This window comes from Juglans regia, chromosome 1 (genome assembly GCF_001411555.2).
Source record: "Juglans regia cultivar Chandler chromosome 1, Walnut 2.0, whole genome shotgun sequence".
Lineage (NCBI taxonomy): Eukaryota > Viridiplantae > Streptophyta > Magnoliopsida > Fagales > Juglandaceae > Juglans > Juglans regia.
Genome location: NC_049901.1, coordinates 3,890,225 through 3,907,539, shown reverse-complemented (window position 1 = coordinate 3,907,539; position 17,315 = coordinate 3,890,225). Strand labels below are relative to the sequence as shown.

Genomic DNA, 17,315 nt, shown 5'->3' with positions numbered 1-17,315 from the left:
TTATGCACACCCTTATTTTCTTATAAATATATGACAGATAGAAAATATTTATTCTCGAGTTAGCGTGTAAAACACATCTAGTAAGTGCTTACATAACATAATTTAATTTGTAAAATAAATTTTAAAATTTGAATCTTACAAATCAAATCTTACCATTTAAGTAATATAGATTAGGTGTTCTACACACCAACTTGAAAATAGAATAACTCAAGATAAGGCATCGAGCTCATGCCCTCAAAACAAGTTTCTCTTTTAAATTTGCAGATAAGAGTATGAAGCTGGGAACACTTTCAGTGAGCATTATGAATCTCACATGCCTACCAATTCAACATGATCTTTATTACACAGAAGATTAGGCCAGTACTAATCTTTGATACCAAATATCCCGCTTCAATACCTAATAATGTTGGGTACAATAAAAATAAAAATCTCCATGCAAAATCTTTCCTTATCATCCAACTAAGGTCTTCCGGGTCCCGTTCCAAATCTCACCTGAAGGATGTTGTAAGTCCGAGAAACCAGTAACAGTCGTGGATCATCTTCCGGTATCTCGCGGTCCTGAAAACGAGAAACAGTTAATGATATGTACATAATACAAATATGTTGAGAGATACTCAGCTATACGAGGACCAGCAAGTGAGGCTTAGAAACAATTCCCAGAATTTTCATGCATTCTTAAGACCAATTGGAAATCCCACCAAAATACTCTACAATGAACAGTTTCAACTTCTGATTGTGCTGTTTTGAAAACAATCTTTAACTTCATTTTACTCGCGTTAGATCTATGAAAAAATGCCTCACAACGAGCCAAGAAATAATGTCCATGTCCTCTTCCAGCTTACTGCAGTGCTCAAGTGAATAGTGATACTTTATACTTACTATCCTAGCCGTGGCATGATTAATGTAACCCAATGCTCCCCTCCAAATCAAACAACAGTTTTTAGCTCGTATGATTTAAAGATTTCAAATCCTTTCCAAACAATATTAAACTCTAATGATTTCCTAATTGACACGTCCATGGTCATTTGCAGTCCACCAACCAAGTCTGATGTCTTTGAAACTTGGGAGTCATATACGCAGTTTAAATAGAAGCAACAAGAATATACACTTTCTAGGCAAGAAACTCACTTTCAAGCCCTTGTAATACGCTTCCACGGCAGGAAGTGAGGGAGTCACTTTGCGAGCTTGCATCAGATCCCATATATAGTTGGCAGTAGTATATCCACCAGTCTGCAAGGAAATATTTAATAGTTCACTTGGAAAACAGACAGCTAAAACCAATATATATCTGATAGCAAGAAAACTAGAGAATATACCGACAGCTTAAACAGGGATGAAACCAAGCAATTAAATTAAATATTTGCATACCTTTTCTCCAGAAGCTGAAAGGAGGAGATCACTCCCAATTTTTTGGCTCAAGAAGAAGCCCCTGGAATTCATATTTACCTGCATTATAGCATGGACACCAGATCGAGTAATGAAGATCACAACAATGATCTTAATCAGGAACAGAATCAAGAAGCTGTGCATTAAGTCAATCATACCAGCGTGTCTTGAGCAAGTTGCATTCCCTTGGGAGTATGCCCAACCATGGCTCCCTCCACAAGTGTCTACAACCACACAAATTACAGTAGTTTAACATCCATAGGTTAGTCCAATGGCTTAGATGCAGTATCAACAGCAAAGTGATGTCTTAAGATATTTGTCAAAAACTGACCACATATAGTTCCATTGCCGGAGGCCTCCCTGAAATCATGTAGTCCTCAAAAGTTTTAAGACCGCCATCAATGTCCCCTGAATGTAAATAGCACCTGCATAAATATGGTAGATGAAGACAATATAAATACATTTGTAGTGAGATGGCAAAAAAAAAAAGGACCAATAAGATATGACAGACAAGAAGAGTAAAAGAATATTACATCAAGAGCCCCCTCTGCTTCATGCGCACAGAGTATGGGAACAAAAAAAAAAAACCGCCCACAAAATAAAAGCAAAATGGATAGAACATCACATGATATCAAGAGAAAAACCCAGCAATAGAAAAAGTATTCCAGAAACACAGAGGCATGCACAAATATGAAGATAAGAAAGCTGTCAGAACATAACATAAGGAGTAAAGTCTAGCAGACAGAGATAATATTCCAGACAGATCGCACACAATGAACCAAAGTATAGAACAAAAGAAAATGAAAAAGCTAGCTTACAAAAATAACCAGTGGAAATGTTAAGGATACACCCAAAGGAAGCTAAAGAGTGCTAAGAACTGAAACTTAAGCCATAATCTTAATATCTTTTTTTTTTTTTATTACGTAACGATGGAGATTTTGATATCTATTTACTCATACATGCATATAATCATTTTCTGCAACTAAGGAAGAACACAGCTCATTTTGTAATATTAGTATATTACTTTGAAATTAGTGGCCGAAAACCACTTACCTCATAGTTTGCATCATGATGAAGACATCAGGAGTTTTTCCATTGTTCTTTAGCATTTCCAACAAAGCTTCCATCACCTACCAAGATCATTAATAACTACCTTATAGAGCATTCAACAATAAATTTTCTAAAAGCTAAAGTATTAATTGACAAAATAGGAAAAATGAAAATCCATGGTTTCTAAACCCCTAGGGGTTGGCTCAAGTGGTAAAGGCCTTGGGCTAGGGGGTATGCTCCCCCCATGTCTAAGGTTCAAATCCCCATGGGTGCAAACAATCTATAGGGGCCATCGGATTGGGAGATTTTTTCCTTGAATTAACAGATGTACACTTGAGGGAAACTCATTGTCGAGGGCCTATGCACCCTCGAGATTAGTCGGGATGTTGTTCTTAGACAACCAGTGCCAATCAAAATAAATAAATATATCACTATACTCCGAAATAACAAAGAAAATTTTTGGTCAATAAGTAAGGATATCCATATTAGGGTTTCAAATCTACAATGTTTGTTTTGGTTGTAAATTTTTTCTCATGGCTTTCTGTTACATATTGCATTATTTGAACCATGAGGACAAAATCTTTCAAAAACATGTTAAGGTTTTCTTTTTTGTTTTATGATGACGATAAGATATGTATGAAAGGGAAAAATAAACAAAGCAACAAGAGCGTCAACTAAGCTGATGGTGGAAACAAGTTTTTGGACCATGTCTAGGTAAGAAACATGCCAACTGTGAAGTTTCACGACTAGATTTTCCTGAGCAAAGATTCCAGTACCAGTGGTAAAGCAACTCCTTTCACTAGAAATCAAGGACCAAGCATTGTCTATTCATCAATACAACACCATCCACCTTGTCATATTTTAGATTAATATTGTTTGTGTAAGAACAGACGAACGAACAGAGACCCAATGGAGCTCATAGGTTGGCTTAACATCTAAAATCAAGACATAATCAAAGATGTCAGCTAGTACCTCTACATTCCTGAGGTCTGCACAGCCATGAAGTGCAACATGATAAACAGTCAGTTGCCTTTTTAAAAAAGCTCCACGCCTGTTAACATATTTGGCAGTGGGTAGATTATACAGCTCTTCTTCTGAAACACCCATCATCAAGTTTTCAGCAGTTACACTTGCTGTATCAACTGGTAGAAACTCCTTGGACCTATCAACAAACTCAATGACCTTCCCATAAAACAATAATATTAGAGATAACTATGCAAAATGAAAGAAAATAGAATGATTACGGCAGAAAAGCATACTTGATAATTACTTTGGTGGCAAAATCATCTGCTACAGGCGTCTTGTTCTTGTGTGCAGCTATGAGTCCCGCATAGCAAAACTTGTTCAACCCAACACCAGCAGCAGTCATATCATGGAGAATTGCATACCTATCACATCAAAGAGTGGATCATTGTTCAGAACATGTTTATGCTGAAATGCCCCTCAATCAGACAAGTTATGGCAAGAAATAACATACACTCGATCTAAATGCCCTGCTGCTGCACATGCATTGAGTAGACAGACAAAAGTTTGGGCATTAGGCTTCACTTCAGATTTATTCATTTCTTCCAAAATCTTTTATTCAAGGAGCAAACATTATCAGGGAACAAAATCGGCCGCAATAAGCTGATAGAGGCCTAAAAATGAAATAAGGTGTTGAGTAAAAATTAATCCTAAAATCTACCTGGATTGCCTGGTCAGAGTCTTTGCATTTCCCGCATAACGAGATCAAAATGTTGAATAAATTAACCTATAACATTCACCGCCGTTGCAATTAACAAATTGATTAATAACTTACGGATACAAAATCTTCAGACAAAGACCGAGAATACAGAGCACAAACACAAACTTTGGATCAACTTAATTACTGGACAAACGGATGTCAAACAGTTGAAACAAATCAATTTTTTTTTCTCACCGTTAATAGAACATCACAACAATAAATTTCCACACTAGCAGGAAAAATAAACTTTTTTTTATAAGTAAGAAATAATTGTATTGATAAAGATAGGCATAACCCAAGTACACCGGAGGTATACATATGAGTAGCAGGAAAAAGAAATTTACGGAAAATAAAACATCACATCACGTACACAACCTCAAGTACCCAATTAATCTAAAAGGCATATGTACATACATGCATATACAGATAATTATTAAATCACCGGGAATACAGAAAAGAAGAAAGACATGTAAACATACATCAGGAAGCAAACCCATGACTTTCATTTGGTCCTTGAAGTAAAAGCCGTCCTGCAAGCGGGCGCCTTTCATGGTCCCCACTATCAATGAATGGAACACGTCCCTAGTGGGCTGCACTCCGTTCAGCATCATATTATCGTAAACATCCCTCAACAAGAAATGCCTATCATAAGATTCACAACACGCCCAGAGAGATACAAAACGAAGTCAAATGCCATTGAAAAGAAAAATTAAGTTTTACAAGAATAAGATGTTTATGGAAATGGGAGGGTGCAAAAAAAGGTGACCTTCTTTGGGCAGTGAGGGAGCCGACAACGGTGTTGTACTCGGAAACATTATTTGCGTAGTTTCGCTTGGCGTATTTTTCTGTGGACGCCGCGAAGTACCGACGTCCCAGCTCTCGAGCCACTGGCCTATGCTGCCCTGAAAAGAGAAGTCCCATTCTATGAAAATATAAATAAATAAATAAATAAAATGGAGAAACTCGAGATAGGGCGGTTGAGTACCAGTGATAGATCGGAGGAGGAGCTTCATTTGGACTGAACCACTGAGAAAAATCGATCACAGTGCTCCCACTTTCTCAATCGGGGGTTGCTGAATTCTGATTGTCCCTGCAAAACCCTTCGCTCCGGGATTGTTTCCCACTCAGCTGTTGGGTTTAAGCGCTCCATTTTTCTAGGCTGGGCTATGCATTCAGGCCGAGTAATTAGGTTCTGTTGGTTCTCAATGTCATTAGCGTAATTGTTTTGGACCAGGCATCCATTGGGCCTTCTCATGTCTATTTCTCTCTCGTCGACGTTAAATAATGGGCGGAGATCTTTGATTCTTGACCCAATTCTAATTTCATCCCAAGATCGATTCATGGGAAGTTGATTTGATCTTATCATTTCTAATAAACTTTAGGTCAAAGATTTTGTATTGTGATCACTACATGTAAAAATACATTTTGTAATGGATATTCAGCTGTTAATAAGTGAATTAATCGCGAGTGCACTTGTCGAGAAACTCTTTATCGATGCTATGTACACTCTCAAGATTGGTCGGAACAAAGAAAAATTATTAAACATATTAATTTCACGTCCAAAAAGTTGTACTCCCCACAAAAATAAAGAAACATTAAAGTGAGTGAGTGAGTGAGTCCCACATGAATTCACCTATAAAAGGCTAGGTGTACCTGCATTGATACCTGTGAATGTTACGAAGATAAGATATGAAAAATGGTATTTTTATTTTCCTTGCTCTGTTATGAGTACAGATGTTTCTATATATAATACAATTAGTGTATGTTTCTATATATAATACAATTAGTGTATCTATGTAAATGTAATGTATACATTCAAAATTCAAATACAAAAAACAAATCCCAGAATTTATGCAGCTTCTTCTCTTGTGTGTGATTTGTGGTGACCGTTTGTGATCTTGGCTTGAGATCCGATTTCTTCATGATCTTCAGTTTTTGGAGAATCGGCAGTTTTAGATACGCTAATATTTCAAGACTTGATTGACAGTGCGAAAATAAGCATGGCCTAATCTTCGATGCCAATCAGAAATAGAGACACGAACACCGATGAAGACAGAAGAGACAATTCGTTGAATAGGCTGAGAGAAACAATACAACCCATATTTGTTGTGGCCTTTATGTAGGACGTTTCCCGAGTAATCCTTAATAAGAAAAAAAAATCATCATGAAACTCAAAATAAACATTGTTAATTTGAGTAAATTTTTTAATAGAAATAAGATTTTTTGTGATTTGTGGAACAACAAGAATTTTATCAAAAATGAAAGACTTTGAAGGTGTGGATAAGGAGGTGGTGCCAGTGTGAGTTATGTACAAATATGAACCATCACCGACTTGGATTTGATTAGTGCCAACATATTCTTCTCCACGAACATTAAGATTGTTGAAGTTGTTTGACAGATGATGCGTTGCTCCAGAGTCAACATGCCAATCTTGATCAGTCGACTGCTGAGTTTTGTTGGTGGAGAGGTTGGCTTAGGAATTTGATCGACGTAGAGGTGGGGGCTAGAAATGAGGGTCATAGCGTTTGTAACAACGAGAGGTAATATGACCACTTTTTTCACATAATTGATACCACAAATCAGAGTTACGAGACGAATAGTTACCTTGACCATTGTCGCGAGATGAGCCTCCAAAGTCACGGCTTTACCAAAATTGTTACGGCCACGATTTCCAGATGAGTTGGGCTGCCTTGCAGCTATGTTGGCTGAGGCATTTGAGATAGGGGAAGACTGAGAGTGATGAGTGATGCGGGCCTCACAAGTAAGTAACATAGAGTATACCTCCTCAAATGTGAGTGATTCATCTCGGGCAGAAATTGTGGTGACAAGAAAGTCATATTCTGGTCCCAAACCAGCAAGTAGATAAGTAATGAGGTCGTCATTGTTTAAAGGTTGTCCAACAATGGCAAGATTGTCTGCCAAACGTTTGATGTGCATGAAATATTCACTTGTCGTCTGATTAATTTTGCGGGCTGTTGAATGTTGAGTCCACACCTGAATGACTTGAGCCCTGGACTAAGAAGCAAAGGAAGAGGTGAGAGCAAGCCACACTTCACGAGAAGTAGTGCAAGGTGCGACCAGCGCAAGAACTTCATTAGTAAGTGAGGTATTAAGACAGCTAAGAATTAAGTTGTCTTGAGTTTCCCAAATGTCAAACGGGGGATTTAGAGACTTGGTGCCGGCAACATCAATAATCTCCTTTGATGGTTGTTTGAGAGAACCATCAAGATAATCAAAATCTTTTTTGGCCTTTCAAGTATGAAAGCATGGTAGCCTTCCAAGTAAGATAGTTCGTACAGCTAAGTTTAGTGATATTGAGTGAAGAGGTGGGATTGAAGAGGGGAAGTTGATTGGGTTGAGCATCAGACATGATGATGAGGAGAAGGAGTTTTGCAAGTGACGTTGGTCGATGGCTTAATCTGATACCATGTAAATGTTATGAAGATAAGATATGAAAAATGTTATTTTTATTTTCTTTGCTCTGTTATGAGTACATACATTTCTATATATATAATACAATTAGAGTATCTAATGTAAATGTAACGTATACATTCAAAATTCAAATACAAAAATCAAATCCCATAATTTATGCAGCTCCTTCTCTTGTGCGTGATTTGCTGCTGACCGTTTGTGATCTTGGCTTGAGATGCGATTTCCTCGTGATCTTTAGCTTGTTGAGAATCGGCAGTTTCAGATACGCCGATAATACCTAAGGTCCTAAAGTATTTCTCATTATGATTTAGGCTATGTTTGGGCATTATGATTCTTAATGGATTAGCCAAAATTAAAGAAGACTTTTAACTAATGTGAGATGAATTTAGCTTTGGTTATTCAAATCCCTATGTTGAAATAATTATTTTTTCATTATATAACAATAGAATAATATGAGATGAATTTGATTTTAACTATTTCATTCACATCAAATTCTCACATTGAATTATTAATTTATTCATTATATAATAATAAAATAATATTACTTTAAAAAATATTAATTTTTTAATTATTAATTTTATACTATTTTATCATTCTACCTATTATATGTGAATTACTAATCATATTCTAATTAAATTAATGTTGTTGATGAGAAAAAAGAAAGAGAAATAATTGAGAGAGAAGAAGTCGAAGCAGTCGAATCAATTGATAAGAAAGAGAAAAGAGAAATAATTGATGAGAAAGTGGAAAAAGAAGTAATTGATAAAATATGTATTTGGTCTATCTGCAGTAACTTTTAATTTTGAAAAATATTTTGAAAGTCACTGTAGCTAAAGTCTAATTATTTAGAATTTAGCTAATACATTGTGATCATATTTTATTCACTAATAGCTAAATACTCAATGAATTTAGTTTTTAGTTAATTCATTGAGGATGCTCATATGAAATTGATTTCAAAACTTTTCATAATTTCCTTCCCAGACATCATTTAAATACGAAATATTTTTTCAATTCAAATTTTCAACTTTTTCATCTATCTTACCTAATCATTATAAATTTTTCAAACTTATAAATAATATATTTTTTTTTATTTTAAAAGAAAAATCATATTAAAATATTATATTTAAATAATATTTTAACTTTATAATAATTTTAGTTAACTTTTTATCTCTTCTTTTTCAAGATTTAATAAAATATTTGAACTTAAATTATTTCACTATTATTTATAAATTATTTTATTAATATATACGGAATTATCATGTTGTTATTGTAAGCCCGAGTATGCCGCTGAAATAAATTGGTTCAGCTTTCAGCCCCACTTTCATGACAAAAAGGTATTGATTTAGATAGCAACCAGCCATTTGCTGGAAACACTCGGAAGCAATTCCCACAAGTGTATTTTTAACCCCTAGACACAAGTCCCAAATGTAAGTACAAGTCTTCTATAAAAATGTGAGTCCCATCAAGAAAAATTAAATTTTTTACACTTTTTTACAGTGAGATTCACTTTTTTATATAGGGCTTCTACGAGCCTTGTGCGTTTGGGGCTTATATATATCATTTCTTTTTGTTTATTGTGCATTTGGAAATTTCATTTTTTCTGGAGGAAAAAAATTATTATTATTATTATTATTATTATTATCATTTTTCTTTCCTTGTGTTCCACACCGATTGCATATGGCATTTACAAAACCGCGTTAAAATACTGTAGGATTAATGTCACCAACAGGAATTGTATTTATGGTATAGACAAATTTACCATAAGATGTTGTGTAACTTTCATTTTCCCCAACATTGAAGAAGTTTTTTCAAGTCTGCAATGTTGGAAAAGTGCAAAGACGGTGTGGTGTGCAGATGCAATGCCCAACACTTGCATCCACCACTTTTGCTTCAGGAGGTATTTGGAAAGGAAGAGATATTGTCTAATAAATAGCAAGAAACATAAACCCAGAAAGCAAGAGCATTCTAAGCTTACGTACGTACATAAGAGCCTAAAATACATTACAGGCGGAGTAAATTATATGATGACCATGACATGAAAACCAGTTAAGCAAGTACTCTTGGAAGAGAGTAGCTAGAGGACAAGCCATTAAGGTCGTTATCCCTCTTGAGGCACTTCAATGAGGAAGGATTGACTTGAACGAACAGGTAGTTTCCTGCAAAGAGATCACCAAAATGAGCCTGACTCTCCTTAAATCTCCTCGCCACCTTTGCCCAAGACCATGACACTCTGACTGCAGATAGCAGTCTAACTTTCCTCCTCAACAACCTTCTCAAGTTGGGAACCTTGAGCCTGAATCTCCTCCTTATGGACACCCTTTTGAACCTGTACCAACCTCTCGATCTCATAACCACTCTGTCTCTTTCTTCATCATGATCATCAAACCCAACATCGTGTCCAAGTCTTTGGTAAGGGAACTTGGCAGTCAAAGACATGGCCATCTTTTCTCAGAAAAGAAACAAAGGCAACAACAAAGAAAACTCTGGGAGGAAGATATGCAGAGACTCGAGTGGTTGGTTTTCTTGAGTAATAACATTACAGATGGGGGGGTTGGTTTTTCAGAAGCTGTTGGGGACATTAAATGATGATGGGTGGCTGGGTAAGTTGGTGAAGATAACTATCAATATGCTTTGTTTACTTCTGATTTGATGACAAAGGATGTGACAATTGAACAACCTCTAAACTTCGTGTATACGTTCAGTATTGTCGAAGTAAATACATGCGTGCTCGGTGCTCATTCTCTAACAATGGAGAAAATAAAAAAAACAATACCAATCGAATTATTAATAGACAGACATCTTGTTTACTTCTTCAGTACATTAATAATCTTAAAGAGATCAGAAGACGACACAAGGTTAATTACACCAACTGTTGACTAGTGGGCAGGAACAGGATGACATGGGTCAAGGGTCCAATAAAGTTTATATAAACCCATCAGATTTCCATAGTCAACCAGTTCGATGGATCACTGGATGTTGATATATTTCAGGAACAGCTGCAACAAACCGAGCTGACTCTACAGAAGCCGTATACTTTTTATGCATTTATCAACGGACAACGGCATGTGGGAATTCATTCTGATCGTGAAAATACACAATCCATCATCTTCAAATTACAGAAAGCAGGCCACCAAGGCACCAATGAAACGGTATCGTTTAAGAAATGTAGAATTTTATGGCTTAAAATAAGTCCCCACTCTACTGGGAAGAGATGTTTGGACCTTTGCCGTGGATAAGAATCTGACGGCAATAGGAGAGACATTTGCTCGATGGTTTGAAGCCCATATAGAACCCATGTTTTGAAAATTTGTCACATTGAATCGGGAAAAAGACATATCATAAGAGAATCCTAAACAAGACGAGGAGGACACACAAAGAAAACTAGCAAGTCTCACCAGGAAAACATCATTTATAATAATAACTGACAAGATTTCTCTGCCAACATGCTGTTTCATATGCGCAGTAAATACAGAAATGATGTGGCCAAACCACACCTACAAACAGCATATCCATCCGAGTAAAGTAATTACAGGGGTTAATGAAATCGACTTCCATGCAAGATTCACAAGAACCTAACTACAAATAATTTTAATCAAGCGAATTGGAAAATTCCAAATGAGAAAGAATGTTGCTAGTAGAGTTTTATTCTGGTCTGAATTGGGCTCCTACATATTGGGCATGACTGGAGGTCTGTTCCACATTCGCAACACGTCTGCCATATAAAGATATATGAATGTTGATAACTTGTTTAAATATTGATAATACCTTAAATAAAGAAGAAAATCTACCTGATGCCCACAGCCAAAGGCCATGTCCTTGGAATTACTGAGGCAAATGGGGCAAAGCTGTCCAAAACCATGCAAAATGTCAATCCCAACTTGAAACCTCCAGATCTAAATTGTTGTTATAATGAATTGTGTCCCCTTTAATTGGACCACAATTTTCCATGACCAAAACAATTGAAACGGCAAGCAAGCAAGCCAAGCAGGGATAGACTAAGTTCAAATGCTCCACTAAAACATGATAAGCCGTTTCTAAACAAAATGGTAGTTTTCAACGAACAGGAGTATTGCTTATGAGTATGACACTATTTCATTTATAACAGTGTTTCCCCATCATAGAGGAATGGCTGACCTGGCAATGTCATCAATTTTTAACTTGGTCTTGTATTGACTCAATAGCTTTCTTATGTGTTTGGGGTAAAGGTCTTCCAGTATCAAGTGAATGTATATCATAAACAGTACACCATGTAGTCTCGAACAGCAGTAGTAAATCCATCTAAATCCCTTAAGAAGCATGATAAGCTAGTTCCAGATGAGACAATTTTTGCTCTAAACTAATACAAGTACTGCCACACATTTTTTTAATCACACAGATTTCCTGTTAATTACATGCTAGACAAACTAAGTCGTAGAAGAAGCACCAAGAGTTCTTTCTCTGTTCATAATTAACTTAAGAAATGGCATTCTTCTTCCCTCTCTTTTTAACAGCAGCTTGTCATAAGAGAAATTACGAATGACGAAAAATAATGCATACCGTTTTAAAAGCCTAATTACCTGGTTATCATCGGCGGAACTACTAGCCGGTGGAGCTGAGCTGACAGGCCTGCTGTCTGCATGATAATGAGGGACACTGGGTTCAAAACTTGAAGGATGAGAAGGTTTGCTGCTGGAAGATGCTGCACCATAGAGAGGCAGGGGGAGGGGAACCCTTTGGGGAGAAAAGCCCTTCCTACCAGGATGAGAAGGTTTGCTGCTGGAAGATGCTGCACCATAGAGAGGCGGGGGGAGGGGAACCCTTTGGGGAGAAAAGCCCTTCCTACCACTATTCCACAAGTAAAAAGAAATGTGAAAAAAAGGAATTGAAAAGGCATCAAAATAGAGAGAATTATTGATTTACCCCAGTATGTTAAGCTCTATAGTTGCCTTGTACTGGGAAGGAATTTCCATCAAGGCTGCAACAGCAAATTCTGCCTCCTTTCGGGGTGGAGCCACATTCTTCGACATTATTTCCGTAAAATTCACAAACTAAAGAAGAAAAATAACAAAATAACAAAATAACATTTTCAATCAAGCCTTTTCCAATAATGACACAGGAAAGGGAGAAAACACTGGAAATTTGGAACTTCCAAATGTCTGCCAGAACTTACTTGAAAATTGTCAAAGTCCCTAGAAGGGATATTGTCATCAAATTTCTTCATCATATCCCAAGGTCCATCTCCAACTCCAACTAATACAATTGACAGAGGGAACTTGCTGTACCCAAATATACATATCAGACAAAAAACCATGGGACAAACAAAAAATATTGGAGCAAACAAATTAGTCCATACTCACCTTGCTTTAACAATGGCATCAACAGTATTCTGCTCCTGCGGGCTTAGCTTGCCATGCTCAGTATCAACACTTCTAGTTACCTGAGGCAACCATCGCTTTAATGAGATCACTTCAACTATATAGAGCAATATAACGAAATCACCAACCCCCTCACCTCTCCTTCCCAACCCCAAGTGGGGAAAACCCGAAAATAAATGATTGATTATGAACATCCAGTAAGTGATGCAGAGCAAGCTTAACTATAGCATTCACAATAACAAGAACTATTGTAGCTCTTTCTGTAAGAGTATTATATATTTTCAATACAGATTACAGTCTGGTGTACTCAATACTTCATCCATGCAAGACCTAGGCCTATGTCAAAAAACCAGACTACAGAGATGGTAAGGTTAGGTAGGTGGCAATATGACCACCAACTTAAGAGGTGCATAAATGCCAAAATTCCAGAGTGGTTGGTTCCTCTGCATATGTTCGTAAAGCTACCATATAATGCCCAAACAACGTGTTATAAGCGAGGAAATTACCAAATCACTATGATTTGAAATCATAAACTCACCAATCAAAAACAAAATTGCAATCATAAACTCAACGCAATCTATATATACTAGTTTCTTTTTTCTTTTTCTTTTTTTAAAGTAAAACTTAGATATACTTTAGGAAAAACTAATTTACAGACACCACCTATATTTTTCTGCCCTGCCCTTGTAATTTCAGCTCACTGAAACTTGCCATATATTGATGTTTCAATTGACATTTTTGCAGATCTTGCCATATAACTAGTCTCATACTCGTAGACTCAGTTCAACTATTTTAGCTTGATTTCAATTTAAAAGTTGCAATTGTGATGACAAACTAATTCTTTATTCTTTTCAGGTTGAAGGCCATTTCCCATTGTACAAAATTGTGGTATGAGTAACATGTCCACCTCTGATCAGCTTGCTCAACAAAAGTTATATCTAGTATGGAGGCAGAATACCTGTCCATCTGCAATTATTAATAAAACATGGTACTGGCCACCACTCTCCTCCACGATGGTCATAGCCATCTCAATTATTGGTGCAAATGAAGTTGGTCCTGCAACAAGTAACAGTTGCATAAAGGGTAAAAACCAAGTTTGTAGATATAAGAAATATCTCAAACTAGAACAACGCATTGGTGAAGTAAAAAATTTTTTTATCAGTAAATAAGAATTTTATTAAAACAGGTTGATGAAGTAAAATTCAAACCTGCAAGTCGTAAGTGGGGGACGATTTCCTTATAGCAACTCAACACTTCCTCAAAGCCATTACAAAATCTCTCATCTGAATAGAAACTGAAGACATCTTTATCGTGTGTTGATGCTGCCAAGGCATGAATGTGGTGCTTATCACTCCCATATCTCAGTGGTGCAATTATAATTAGAACAGTCATAATGGAAACATAATAATTAATGATAATAATAACAATTATAACACAAATGAACTAACTGATTCAAATGAAAATACCATCTCCAAATCCAAAACATGGAATCAAGTTGTCCTCATCAAATACAGCCAGGGTTTTCCCAATAATGGATATTGCTTGTTCATAGGGGTTTAGACCATCTCCTATGTGATGCAAACTCCGCCTGTTAAATGACTTTGCACCTATTCACGAAATGAAGTTCAGCACGCTCAACAAGAAGAACCGGCATATTTACAGCATTAGATTAGAAACGAGACTTAACCTGTCCACTCGTTGCTCTTTGTGAAATCAATACCAACAATAAGATTGGAAGACTCAAGGCCAGCACGTGCAAGAGCTTCAGTCACCTGCAAGGAAGAAACATTGAGTTCACCTTGTTGTTACAGTAACCAAGTGTTCAGAGGCAATGTCATTCAAACATGCATCACTTACAGGTAAGTCTTATAAAGACCTATATAATATCATCACTATGCTGTCCGTGATGTAACAAATCAGCATCAAGTGACCATATTAAATTTGAACATCTTTTTTTTTTTTTTTTGATAAGTTATTAAATTTGAACATCTTTCTGTAACATTATCAATAAGTGATTCTTCTGCCTTGGACTATTAGTTGGACCTTAGGAGTTCGGCATTCCACCACAAATCCAATTACTTGCAAATCTAAATGAAAGCGGTAAGGTATTAAACAAGATTACAATGTTTTTCACAGATGAAGCATTTTCTAGAACGTCTTTGATGCCATAAAGTCAAGCTCAAAACCTACCAGAACAGTGAAAACTGAGACCAGCCCAAGGAGGTATAAGATTACTGAGGTCCCAAAACTTTATAGTGACATCAAAGGCATGCAGGAGGATTTTCCTAAAAAATGAGGTATTTCTTTTCTTTTAATCCATAGACCAATTTCTGCGTGACATTGAGCATATCCCAATATTATTAAATACCATAAATCCATCTCAATAGGACTAACAAATATTATATTGTTTTGGAAGGGTAAAGTACTAAAGAACAGACCTGAAAAACAAAGTTGAAGAATAAAATAAAACGGAATAACAAATCTAGTATATGCCCCAGCCCCTTTCTGTACCCGTTTTGCATGTGACCTCTCATTCCAAAAATACAAAATAAAAAGGTGATAATTCATGGGGATGTACCTGCTCCAAGGAATTGTAATTATCGGCGATTCTCAAAAACTTACTCTCCAGATTACTTCTATTATCAGAGGCCTGACCACCACCATAGTCTTGTGAGCCATATTCTTGTGAAGGATGATAGTATTGCTGCGACGAATATGATTGTTGGGGCGAATAGCTCTGACTCTCGTACGGGAATTGATATCCACTCCGTGGAGAAGAATTCGAACGGAGAGATGAAGCTTGCCTCCAACTTCCCTCTTTTGAACTCCAACCTCCCATCAACTTAATTCCCTACAGAAATTCCCCGAGAGTTCTCAACAATGCAAGACACCAAGACAACCGAAACAATCAAAATCAAGCACGATAAGACACCCAAATTATTTAACAAGACCCGCTTCTGTCGTTCACAATGCAAGGCACCCAATCAACTAAACCAACCTATATGAACACCTACAGAACAACCACCACAAACACCAAAAAAATCCTTCAGTAAACCTCGCTAAAAGCTTATAAGCTGGATAAATCGCGACCTGGGTGACCCGTTCTGAGGTGGAGATTCCACGAAAATTCTAGGTTTCTTGGTAACCAGACAAAGAGAGCCGCGGCTTCTATCTATTACTTGTTCAAGTAAAGCGCCTTATCACCGCCTTGAAAAAAGAACGTCTTTCGTAAGCTTTCTAAAAAAAACTCCTAGTCGGCAGATAATGATTGCCAAATGGCTTCAAAAACAATCAACAGACGTCAGACAGCACATTGATGGACTTATTCAGTTATTAGATTTTTTTCTAGAATTATTCAATTATTACATATGCATGCCAATGATGATTCAATGTAATTGAAAAAAATAACAATTTAAGGAAATTAATAGAAATAAAAAACCAGTAACGAATAAGATTGCAAAATTTTACTCGAAAACAATCTCTTAAACATTCTTCGCTCCAATAAGATTACATAGCAATATATTTTATTCAAAATTGAAAAACCGCCATATTTACGGGCGATTTAGCTGAACCGACGAAATATTTCGGCGAAAACAGTAAGAAATAAACCACATTGATAGAGATTTAAAAAAAAGCTTCAAACTTCGAATACTACTCTAAAACCTATCGGAAACCCTATTTTTACATTGGCTGTAGAGATTTTAGAGAACACCTCGATGCGAAGAGGAAGAGATCAGCCCCTGAAGCATAGTGTTGGAGTTCGAACGTTAATTTGTACGTGACATAAAGCTAGAATGGTGGATCTGATACCCATTGATTTTTGTCAATAAAAAAACAGCAAACACCTGGAGAAAGTTGTAAAGCTTTTGAATTTTGAATCGACAATGGCTCTGTTCAAGCGTGATCGCGCATGGAACTTTCCCCGCTGCAGCTGCTCTGTTCGTACTCTTTTTCTGCGTGTGTGTGTGTGTGTTTTTTTTTTTTAAAGGGGATTTCGTGTGTGGTTCTTCGGGTAGTGCAGAGTGGGAGACAAATGCTTATGCGCATCTCATGGCGGAGTGGCTTAGATCATGGCTTGTTGGAACAAGTGTCGTGACTGTGGATGCATACTATTATTTCGCCAACTAATTTACAATCATTTGTACGTTCAGTCTATATAATTTTAGTAGATTGTTATTTATAAATTTCACACACCACATTATAATTTATTTTTTATTTTTTATTTTTAAATAATTAAATTTTTCAACTCATCATCTATATATTATATATTTAATAAGAGAAAATATTAAAACAAATAGCGTGAGGTGTGTGAGACTTATGAATATAAATTTTCTAATTTTAGGTACAATATTATATAATTATTATTTTAT

The 17,315-nt window shown here is 36.3% G+C and overlaps 3 protein-coding genes across 6 annotated transcripts; all 3 read right to left on the bottom strand.

The window, feature by feature from the left end:
- Positions 1-207: 207 nt before the first annotated feature.
- Positions 208-5,319, bottom strand: LOC109009653 (pentatricopeptide repeat-containing protein At4g35850, mitochondrial-like). 2 transcript variants are annotated; one of them, XM_018990232.2, is made up of 13 exons: positions 5,145-5,319; positions 4,926-5,061; positions 4,639-4,801; positions 4,121-4,186; positions 3,914-4,011; positions 3,696-3,824; positions 3,409-3,598; positions 2,440-2,516; positions 1,718-1,811; positions 1,545-1,610; positions 1,369-1,446; positions 1,129-1,230; positions 208-558 (listed from the first exon to the last, which is right to left on the bottom strand). In XM_018990232.2, exons 1-13 carry the CDS (start codon positions 5,170-5,172, stop codon positions 460-462), a joined length of 1,326 nt encoding a protein of 441 aa, XP_018845777.1. In that variant the 5' UTR covers positions 5,173-5,319; the 3' UTR covers positions 208-459. The 2 variants fall into 2 exon arrangements, with proteins under 2 accessions (XP_018845777.1, XP_018845776.1); XM_018990231.2 differs by having other exon boundaries at positions 3,409-3,618; positions 3,707-3,824.
- A 4,318-nt stretch (positions 5,320-9,637) lies between these two features.
- LOC109010176 lies at positions 9,638-10,033 on the bottom strand. The gene has a single exon (XM_018990923.1). The coding sequence runs from the start codon at positions 10,031-10,033 to the stop codon at positions 9,638-9,640; it is 396 nt and encodes a 131-aa protein (XP_018846468.1).
- Positions 10,034-10,982: 949 nt separating this feature from the next.
- LOC109009644 (E3 ubiquitin-protein ligase RGLG2-like) lies at positions 10,983-17,043 on the bottom strand. 3 transcript variants are annotated; one of them, XM_035693799.1, is made up of 13 exons: positions 16,658-16,970; positions 16,036-16,152; positions 15,524-15,796; positions 14,633-14,717; positions 14,412-14,552; positions 14,154-14,267; positions 13,904-14,001; positions 12,928-13,007; positions 12,741-12,846; positions 12,491-12,618; positions 12,148-12,415; positions 11,380-11,436; positions 10,983-11,303 (listed from the first exon to the last, which is right to left on the bottom strand). In XM_035693799.1, the coding sequence occupies exons 3-13, from the start codon at positions 15,782-15,784 to the stop codon at positions 11,223-11,225; spliced, it is 1,419 nt and encodes a 472-aa protein (XP_035549692.1). In that variant the 5' UTR covers positions 15,785-15,796; positions 16,036-16,152; positions 16,658-16,970; the 3' UTR covers positions 10,983-11,222. The 3 variants fall into 3 exon arrangements, with proteins under 3 accessions (XP_035549692.1, XP_035549694.1, XP_035549696.1); XM_035693801.1 differs by lacking the exon at positions 16,036-16,152 and having other exon boundaries at positions 16,658-17,043; XM_035693803.1 differs by lacking the exons at positions 16,036-16,152; positions 16,658-16,970 and having other exon boundaries at positions 15,568-15,741.
- Positions 17,044-17,315: the final 272 nt, after the last annotated feature.